Source organism: Nothobranchius furzeri, chromosome 10 (assembly GCF_043380555.1).
Source record: "Nothobranchius furzeri strain GRZ-AD chromosome 10, NfurGRZ-RIMD1, whole genome shotgun sequence".
In the NCBI taxonomy this organism is placed as follows: domain Eukaryota; kingdom Metazoa; phylum Chordata; class Actinopteri; order Cyprinodontiformes; family Nothobranchiidae; genus Nothobranchius; species Nothobranchius furzeri.
The window spans coordinates 37,136,487-37,147,088 of NC_091750.1; the positions used below are offsets into that span (position 1 = coordinate 37,136,487).

At 47.9% G+C, this 10,602-nt stretch overlaps 1 protein-coding gene across 1 annotated transcript in view; it reads left to right on the top strand.

The window, feature by feature from the left end:
• The first annotated feature begins 1,289 nt into the window (after positions 1-1,289).
• sncaip (synuclein, alpha interacting protein) overlaps positions 1,290-10,602 on the top strand; it is a 12,892-nt gene continuing 3,579 nt past the window's right edge. The window contains exons 1-7 of the mRNA XM_015960310.3: positions 1,290-1,422; positions 6,896-6,983; positions 7,055-7,127; positions 7,317-7,819; positions 7,904-8,072; positions 8,151-8,377; positions 8,469-8,648. Coding sequence (XP_015815796.3) covers positions 6,927-6,983; positions 7,055-7,127; positions 7,317-7,819; positions 7,904-8,072; positions 8,151-8,377; positions 8,469-8,648 — 1,209 coding nt within the window. The 5' untranslated portion in view covers positions 1,290-1,422; positions 6,896-6,926. The remainder of the gene's footprint in view (positions 1,423-6,895; positions 6,984-7,054; positions 7,128-7,316; positions 7,820-7,903; positions 8,073-8,150; positions 8,378-8,468; positions 8,649-10,602) is intronic.

Here is a 10,602-nt window from a genome sequence, read left to right on the forward strand (position 1 = left end):
CTGTGTAGTTGTTTGACTACCTCAGCAACTTCTGCCCCCGAGACTGGACAGTCCATCCCCAGGTCTCCCGGCTCTGGTTCCTCCTCGGAATGCGCATTGGTGGGATTGAGGAGCTCCTCAAAGTATTCCTTCCACCGTCCGACTATAGCCCCAGTTGACGTCAGCAGCTCCCCATCCCCACTGTAAACAGTGTGAGCGAGTTGCTGCCTTCCTCTCCTGAGGCGCCGGATAGTTATCCAGAACCTCTTTGGAGCCGATCGATAGTCTTTCTCCATGGCCTCACCAAACTCCTCCCATGCCCGAGATTTTGCCTTGGCAACTGCCACTGCTGCACCCCGCTTGGCTATCCGGTACTTGTCTGCTGCCTCCAGAGACCCACAGACCAGCCACGCCCTGTAGGCCTCTTTCTTCAGCCTGACGGCTCCCCGAACCTCTGGTGTCCACCAGCGGGTACAGGGGTTGCCACCACGACTGGCACCGGCCACCTTGCGACCACAGCTAGCAACAGCCACCTCAACAATCGCAGAGTGGAACAAGGCCCACTCAGAGTCAATGCCCCCCACTTCTCTCGGGACGCGGTCAAAGCTCTGCCGGAGGTGGGAGTTGAAGATCGTCTTGACAGGTTCTTCTGCCAGGCATTCCCAGCAGATCCTCACTATGTGATCACTAAGATGATCTCCATCTTGGAAAACCCCTCCCACCCACTGCATTCCACTGTGGAGACCATGGACAGCTCCTTCAGAGGCAGACTGAGACATCCCAGATGTTAAACAGAACGCTACCGTAGGTCATTCATCCCCTCTGCTGTAAGAGTGCAGAACTCCTCAGTGTAACTGGTACTGGCATTATCCTGGTAAACAATAACACCAATTCAATATGCAGCGTGTGTTCAATACTTCTGCAATACTGGAAGTACAATAGTATGTCTGTGTCCCTTATGCTGCATAGTTCTGGAAGCACAAGTTTCCTTTTTATTTGTTGTTTTTAGTGGTTGAAGGTTACAATAATAGCTTACTGCCGTTGTGTGTTTACTTGCAATCTTATTATTTAAAATTTTCGTTTCTCGACGTGTATGTGTCGCTGAAGCAAGTGGCTTTCCCCTGCGTGGGGTCAATAAATTCTATTCTATTCTATTCGTTATTATTATATTTTAGTTTAGGGTACTTTGCTGGTGGTATTTATTTACGTTTTAAACACTTTATTTGCGCTAACAGAAAGCTCTGTGAGAAGTGAGCAGAGTGAGCCCTCCTGTCTCCTGTCTCCTCCTCCTATCTCCGGGTCTTTGTGCTTTTCAGGACTTCGCGGCGACAGCAGGAAAAAAAACAGCTGGTTACAAGAATTTCTCCGGCTAGCGGCTCCGCTGGCTCCCCCAGTCGTCCCCCAACCGGGTCATTCCTCCGGCTCCTCTCTGACTTCAATCAGGTACCGCCTCTCAGAACCGAACCTGTGTCCGAACCGAACCGCGTTTCCACTCCAGGTGCTATTTAACCCGCTTCTGTTGCCGCCTGCCCGGTTAGCCCGTTGGCCTGTTAGCATCTTTAGCCTGACGCTAATGACCCTGCTGCTGCTGCCCGAGGAGCAGGAATCGGGATTATTCCTGGATTAGATCAACTGTCAGCAGAGGAACGGGTCAGAAGGGATCTTGTTTTAGTCTTCAGCTGCAAAAATATAAAAGTAGGCTTTAATCAGCCAGTCTGGAGGCGTTTTTCTGCCTGTGTTGTCTAAAAAACAGTTTTATCACAGAAAAAAGCAGAATCTTTCTTTGATATCATTACCGTTTACTACTCATCCTGTTACCAACCAACCAGCTAACTAATATTTATTTATTTGTTAAAGATGAAGGTAAAATCACATAAAATTCTCCTTCAGGTGTCAGGTGTAAGTTTTTTAAAATAAATCAACCCATCAGAGCCGATCGTTCCATATTCTGTAATTTAATTTAAATAAAGAAATAACAAGCATCACAAACATTTTCATTCCATTTAATTTTTACTGTTATTGTTGTTTTTCTGATGTAACCTTTTCAAAATGGTATTTATTGATTGTTTTTTATTCACTCAGTCAGAGAATTATTGACAAGATTATCAAAATAAAAGCCTAAATAACTGTGTTTTCAAGTAAAAATCCCAGAAATCTGCTTTTTCTTCCTTTTTACTCCAGCTTTTCACCTTCAGCTTACATCAGCTTTATCTCATCGATTATCTTTATTCCTAGTGGCAAAAAATTATTAATTATTATTATTCCCGTTTGGCACCAAAGGATTTCCTCAGAAAAGTGTGTCTGTGTTTCAGCTGAAGTCTGAGAGAAAAACAGCCTGAAGTTTTTTTAAATAACAAAACAGTTAATAAGCATTAAAGGGGCTTTATGGAAGTGTGACAGCCAAAACATGTATAGAAATAATAAATGTCTTCTTCATACATTCTCCTGCGATGCCCTGGTCCTGTAGAATGAGCCCTGGCATTTTTACTGTGATTGCCTGTTTTTCTGTAAAATCACAGAAAAAGAGAGATGCTCGGGTCGAGCAGGCTGCTTCATGCGCGTTCACGCTCAGGCATCGCCCGTAGCATTTGCTATCCGTAGCTTTAGCAGCAGAGAGAGAGGCAGTGCCACTTTGTCGCTGTTCCTAACGCCTAGTGACAAAGCTAGCTACATTTCTGAGGATCCTTAGCTACTTTCTGTAGAACTTTCTTCTAGATATTTCCTGCAAATTAGCAACAAAATAGCCATTTTCACTCCGAACCGTTCTTTGAACGTTGTTTCAGCTGTCATCAAGGATATAAATGTTACAGATACAGAAAATGTCACTGGTGCTTTAGCTCACCTAGTAAGACGTTGGACTCTCGTGCAGAAGACCTGGGTTTGATTCTGGATGTGAACATAGTTTATTTAGAGTTTCTTTTTTACATTAATGGTATTTTTTTTTACAGTAAGATGCCCAAATTTTTATTTGAGACTCGCCGAACGGCATTGAATTCACAGATAAAAAAGATGTGGGTTCAACTTTCATTTTGGAACAATTTTTCAAGCAAGGGAAGGGAATGATCTGAGCATGCAGGAGGACTGACCCATCATAAACCTTTGTCGGCTGTGCTGAAGAGAAAGGTACAGAACCAAATTATTTAATTAATTAGCTGTGCATTCTCCTGTCCTCTGTCCTCCGGGCCCCCCCCCCCCCCCACACACACACACACACACACACGGGACTGTCTCAGCTGTTATTTTCGTTAAGGAGTGTGCACGTACAGCATGCGCGCCTCGTGCACGAGCCTACTATGGAAGCTGCCGTTACGCTTTTGGCCTGAGGGGGCAATCACGAGCATAAAATACAAAACTCCGTAAAGTCCCTTTAATGCAAACAAAAATTTGAAAAAGTTTTTTAAAGTTAATTAACAAAATGTAGCAAATGAGCAACAGTCGATATAAAAGAGAGAAAAACTTTTAAGAGGAAAACATTAAAAAAACTGAAAAGTAAAAAAAGGAATAAATGTAAAGAAAATTTTTTGTTTTAATAAAGTCAGTGAAGAGATCCTGTTGCTACGATAAAACCTCTAGATCAGCTGTTGCTCTCTCTCTCTGCTGCCTGGGACCCACGCTGCTGGTATCACAGACGTTTACGTCTCCAAGCTGCACTTAGATGGTTTTCGTGTTTTATTTTGGCCGCCGTCGTTTTGCGGTCGCTCCCACGCAGGAACAGCTGGACTCGTTCAGTCTGCTGCTCTCGGAACGTCCCGCGGCCGTCTCTGGAATTGTTTATTTGAATCCATGAAAGTTTGTTTTTGTTCTGTGGCCAGAAAACACTTGAAGTTAGAAAATAGTTGTTTTCTGACCAAACCAGAAGTTGTTTTTATCTGTCTGACCGTTGGAACCCACTGGTTTAATAACTCTGGAACATTCCTGTTGATCCTTTTGGAAAAGAGGGAACTTTTACCAGGAAGCAGCGACCTCTGACCTCTGTAGGAGAACGCTGTTAGTCTGCTATAAACCAGGATCAAACAGCTGGTCGTCCAGCAGGAGGCGGGTTTCGGATCACAGATCTCCGGTCAGCAGATCCTCTGATCTACTCCTACGGAACATCTGGATCTTATTGGAGCTCCTCCACCTGATGACGGAGGTCTGAGCAGTCAGCATGTTGGAGCTGCATTTAGCTCTGATGCTGGTCATTAATCAGTCAGCAATGTGGTTTCTGTGACACACACACACACACACACACACACACACACACAGAGATGAAGTCTCCATCTATGATCCTATAAACTCCACGCTGGTGTCAGGTCCTTTGGGTTTGTGACATCGACTAAATATACTGGACATCTCCTTTCCATAGGCTCCAATAACACGTTTTTGAGGCCAAATGGGAGGTGGCCACCACCGCCATTTTGACCGTGTCACAGGTTCCGTCAAGCCCAGACAATTCCATAAAAGGGAAGAGAGGTGGAGCTGAGGGTGAGGCTGTAAGGCTGGGATCAACTGACGACACCCGGTCGAACTAGCTACAAGCTAACCCTGGCTAACCCAAAGCTAACGCGGAGGTGGGAGCTAAGCTAACGGAGGTAGCAACCTAGCTACAACCGGAGTTAACTGTGCACAACACCAGAGCTTCTGAGTCAGAGATACGCCAGGCTGACCGCTGGGTAAAACCGGGTGGAAAGGTTTCCATCCCAGAGCTCCACAAGCCGTCAGCCCGCGCAGCAGTCAGAAGCCGCGATCAGACAGAGATGCGCCGAGCTGCGGGGAGGGGAGAACGGGTGTAAAACATCGGTCTCCCGAGAGCTCCACAAGCCGATAGTGGGAACCCAGCTCCACCAACATGTTATATTTCAACCCATTTTCTAAAGTGCAGCATTATGTTAAATGCACTGGGTTTTACCCTATTACATTTAAATTTCATGGTTAAACAGTACATGTTAAAATCTAAGTTCAGCTCGGCAGTGACCTAAAATACATAAATATAATTTTACTTACAGAAAAAAATGAAGTGGAGACTCCTTGGACGCTCTATTAGTGCAATTAATGCCACAGCAAGTTATTTTGTCCAACAATTGCACAAAAATATCCAAACAAGAATACACACACACAGAGACTCAAAATCCCGGAGCAGTTTCCAGGCCAGACCAAGGCTCTACTGAGGCCTTTCCACGGAGCTAGCTCTGTGGTCACGTGGGTCTGATGCTCATTAATTATACAGAATTTTAGGCTTTTAATACACTTAAACAGAAGAGTGAGAAAAACATTCACCCCCCTCAGAGTTGTCATGAGTGTAAACTAGATCATTTAAACCAAAAACATGTTTTGGTACCAGGCTGTAAACATGTTTATTTCTGCTGTGAAATTGGTATTTTTAACATGGGAGTCAATGAGGATTTGCTCGCTTCTGACACCAGCCCCTAGTGGATGAGGGTGGAACTGCAATTTATTTCATTTCCGCGTTTGCCTCAATTTTAGAGCCGCGTTGTGGGGGCTTGGTTTGTGACGATGTCACAACTCGGCCGCCGGACTCCGATGATGTGCAGACTCTCACCAGTAGAGCTGCACGAGCTTTCACTCACAGATCAGTAGAATATCACCTCAACTTCTGCAGCCGCCGCGTGGATAATCAACCTGTCTGCCTTTTACGTTCCACGGGAGGTAAATGACGTTCCCCTGGGCCAAATCAGTCGGTAGTGCAGAGCAACGTCCAGCTGAACGTTCGAAGCCTCATCAGTGACAGAACAGAGCCATCTCTAACAAAATGGTTGGGTTACGTCCACAAAGGTCCAAATAATGTCCTCCAGTAAACTAGTTTGTCCACATCAGGTCTTGTGTCCACAATCCAACAAATCAAACTAACGAAATCCTTCCAAATCCCTTCAAATGCATCTATCCTACAAGGTTTTCGCCGTATTCTCTGTTAGCATCCTGAAATTAGCTTAAGCTAATCCAGGAGGTTACAGGATTAGGGTTAACCCTAACCACCCACCCACACACACACACACACACACACCTGCTCAGGTAAATAATGGTGGATAGGTCAGAAGTGCCTCCTCCTGTTCTGGCGTGTCTGGCTGGAACCAATCACGGCACGGTATGATGTTGATTTTTAGAAAACGGCTAAATCGCACGTTACCACTGATGTCTGCTGGCAGTCTGAGTAAGAGAAGGATTACGATTGGTGGATTGCGACCTACCAGGAACCTGCGATGTTAGAAGAGAAGAGTCCGACATCAAAGCGGCGTGACGACGGCGGCGCTCAAACGTAACGTCGCGCAGCTCCGCCCACCGGTACGGTTTAGTCGCCAGCTGGTGTCTCTGGAAGACTCCGGCTCCGAACTCAACCGGGAGCAGGTGTGGTAACTAACTTCAGCCTCTGAGTAATCAGATTACTGACCTTGGAGACGGATTTCGGTGTGTTTATTAGACCAAACGGTAAAAGTCTGGCATTGGTTCTTCTGGGTCGGGTTCAGGCTGGTCAGGTGTCGGGTCAGGCTGCATGTGAGTCGCGTTAATCCCAGATTAATCCTGATTATCCGGCTATTTGTTCCCTTTGATCCCTGCAGCTTTGGGCTGTCGTCGGCCTGGAGCTTCAGACAGTTTTAGATCTGAGCTGTTGGGGAAGTTTTTTATTATTATTATTATTATTATTATTATTATTATCATTATTATTATTATTATTATTATAGGGAATTATGCTAATCCAACCTACATTAATGAATATTCCCATAACTTCCTTTCTACAGTCTGGGTCGGAAAACCACGATAAGGCACGTTTTAGCAGGACTGTGGTCGGCTTCCTGCCGCCACTTCCGGTGTTTTATTCCCACTGATGGTATCGGAGCAGCCGGCCGTGTGTTTGTCTGGGATCTGGGATTGGGATTGTCTGGAATGGAGGGATTTCTGAGAGCGTTTCTGTCGTCTGCAGCTGGTCAGGAGGCTGATGATGCGGTGTGAAGATGGAGGCTCCTGAGTACCTGGACCTGGATGAGATCGACTTCTCTGATGATCCAGTGGTTCGTGTCAGATCTGCACTTCTCACGCCTCACGCAGAAACAACCAGATCACACCCAGTTTGTGTTTTCAGTATTCCGTCTCGTCTCTGAAGAGCATCCCAGAGCTGTCCAGAAGGAGCGATGGTCCGGCCGAGGAGAGACCCGGTAACAAAACCACGTTTCTCCTCTTTCTCTGTCAAATGTTCCAGATGTATCCGTCTCGTGTGGACGTTCTGCTTCCCAGCAGTCAGACCGATCCACGCTGGGTCTGGCTGCTGGGAATGGAACCGGGATAATCCGAGGACTGGATCAGGAATTTACGCTGCTGTAAGATGCTTTTGTCCCCCCCTGCAGCTCCGGCCATCACCTGGAGCCGCGGCGTCTCCTCCCACAGCGGCGGAGGACTCGCTGAGGTCCACAGTAAGTTCCGACCGGTGAAGAGGGTGTCCCCCCTCAAGCACCAGCCGGAGACCACAGACTCGGACTTGGACAGGAAGGTCCAGAACCAGGGGCTGGTTCTGGGGGAGCAGAGCGAGGTCGGGAAGGATGACCCTGTCTCTGACAAGCAGACGTACGCGTCCTCGTCCTCCGACGGCTCCAGAGGGAAGGGGAAGGGCGGTGGCGTGGGCCCGCAGGTTCTGTTCGGGGAGCTGGAACACTACGATCTGGACATGGACGAGATCCTGGATGTGCCTTATATCAAGTCCAGTCAGCAGATGTCCACGCTGCCCCGCGTCCCCCACGACAAGCGCTCGGTGGGCGGGGGAACCCTGGAGCGGAACCGGAGCGGCGGGCCCACGGGCTCGGCTCTGCTCCACAAGGAACCTCTGAGTCTGAGCAGCAGCTCACAGGCGCCAGTGAGTCGGACATGTCCTCCGCTGTCTCCCACCTGTCCCAGGTGTCCCGCCTCTCTAAGGAACCCATCTGTTCTGTCCCTGCAGTACTGTGTTCTGTCTCCGGTCAAGTGGTCGGATCTGAGGAAGTCCAAGTCCATGGATCCGGACCTCCATCACCTGCATCGCTCCCCCGGTGGAGGAGGCTTCCAACCGGAGCCGAGCTCCTCGGGTCTCCTCAGCTGCTCCTCATCCCTCTCCTCCTTCACCGACGCAGGTCTGACTTGTAAAGTTCTCCTCTTCTCTCTTCCTGACCTCCCAGTGAGCCTCCTGACCAGAGCGGTTCTGTTTGCAGACAAGCTGCTGTCCGCTCGGGTTTTCCCGGACTCCCAGAGCCAGAGACCAGCAGCGGAACCTCCCGGTGGGCTGATGTTCCCTCTGCCAGGCTGCAGCTCAGCCAGGCAGGACGGCTCCAAGACCCGGACCCCCGCAGCAGGAGGGTCCAGGGGGGAGGTGGACGAGGAGACCAAGAAGAGCCAGAACATCATCAACATCGTCAGGGAGGGGCAGATCTCCCTGCTGGTGGGTTTGGGTCTTCGTCACCTCCTCCTCCTCCTCACTTATCTTCTTGTTTATTGGAAATGTGAAACATCATTTGCCCCCCCCCCCCCAGCCTCACCTGGCGGCGGACAACCTGGAGCTGATCAGAGACGAGGACAGGAACAACCTGCTGCACATCGCCGCCTCTCAGGGTCACACCGACTGTCTGCAGCACCTCACCTCTCTGATGGGGGAGGACGGTCTGAACGAGCGCAACAACCAGCAGCTCACCCCCGCTGGCCTGGGGGTGAAGGTCAGTGTGTGTGTGTGTGTGTGCGCGTGCTTCACAAGCCCTTTACTGACCGTTTTTTATCAGCGGTGTGTTTTAGTCCATGAATTTGTCTCGTGGATGGGACATGACGAACTCGGAGTCATGTGACTCCTATGATGTATGCCGATCAGGGACGCCGCCATAGCTGTGGACACTAAACCAGTCAGAAATGCAAAATGATGTCCAGCCGACTGAAGCCTCGTATCACTGAGGGGAAAGAACGTCTCCAAACAAAAACTGCCTTTTTATGTCCTCAAGGGTGCAATTAAAGTCCTAAGTGTCTTATGTCCACAGTCCCTCATAAAACAGATGTCTTTTTCACAGCAGCCTCCAGAAGTTAGGTTCACATCTTACCTGATCTAACACCTGAAGCCCCCCCCCCACCTCCTTCAGCTATTGAATAATGTGTCCTAAGTCCCGCCCCTTTTCTCGTGTGTCAAGCTCTAACCAAGTGCAGCTCAGTTTATTGTTGATTGACGCATTTAACAGCGAAAAATCCAAATGACACCTTTTATTAATATTTAAAGGGACTTTACGGAGTTTTGAATTTTTATGCTCGCGATTGCCCCCTCAGGCCAAAAGTGTCATGGCAGCTTCAATAGTAGGCTCGTGCACGAGGCGCGCATGCTGTACGTGCACACTCCTTAACGAAAATAACAGCTGAGACAGTCCTGTGTGTGTGTGTGTGTGTGTGTGTGTGTGTGTGTGCGTGTGTGTGTGTGTGTGTGTGTGTGTGTGTGTGTGCGTGCGTGTTGGAGGACAGAGGACAGGAGAACGTGCAGCTAATTAATTAAATAATGTGGTTCTGTACCTTTCTCTTCAGCACAGCCGACAAAGGTTTAAGATGGGTCAGTCCTCCTGCATGCTCAGATCATTCCCTTCCCTTGCTTGAAAAATTGTTCCAAAATGAAAGTTGAACCCACATCTTTTTTATCTGTGAATTTAATGCCGTTCAGCGAGTCTCAAATAAAAATTTGGGCATCTTACCGTAAAAAAATATACCATTAATGTAAAAAAGAAACTCTAAATAAACTATGTTCACACCCAGAATCAAACCCAGGTCTACCGCACAGGAGTCTGATGTCTTACTAGGTGAGCTAAAGCGCCAGTGACATCTATTGTATCTGTAACATTTATATCCTTGATGACAGCTGAAACAACGTTCAAAGAACGGTTCGGAGTGAAAATGGCTATTTTGTTGCTAATTAGCAGGAAATATCTAGAAGAAAGTTCTACAGAAAGTAGCTAAGGGTCCTCAGAAATGTAGCTAGCTTTGTCACTAGGCGTTAGGAACAGCGACAAAGTGGCACTGCCTCTCTCTCTGCTGCTAAAGCTACGGATAGCAAATGCTACGGGCGATGCCTGAGCGTGAACGCGCGTGAAGCAGCCTGCTCGACCCGAGCATCTCTCTTTTTCTGTGATTTTACAGAAAAACAGGCAATCACAGTAAAAATGCCAGGGCTCATTCTACAGGACCAGGGCATTGCAGGAGAACGTATGAAGAAGACATTTATTATTTCTATACATGTTTTGGCTGTCACACTTCCATAATGCCCCTTTAAATCAACTTCCGGATTTTCACTGAGAGATTTTTTTCCACGTTTCTGACGACCTGTGATGTCTGAAGACCCGGATCGCCCCTGAAACGGACTTTTATCCTCAGAGTCTCAGCAGAAACGTCTGTAATCCAACAGGCTGGTCTTGGATCAGCTGTGAGGTCATCATGTGGTGCAGCGGAGGTCCCGGTTTGTTTGGGTTCTGCGGTGGAAGCCAGAGGGGAAGTGTCTTATCAGGAGACAAGCCGGACAGCTGCATCCTGAGTCTCCGTCGGCTTTTATCAACAGGATTCTGGTTTATTCTCTCAGATTAACAGGATTAATCAGATGGTTTCACAAAACACACCAGAATGTTCCGTTCCACCCTGAAGACTTAAAGT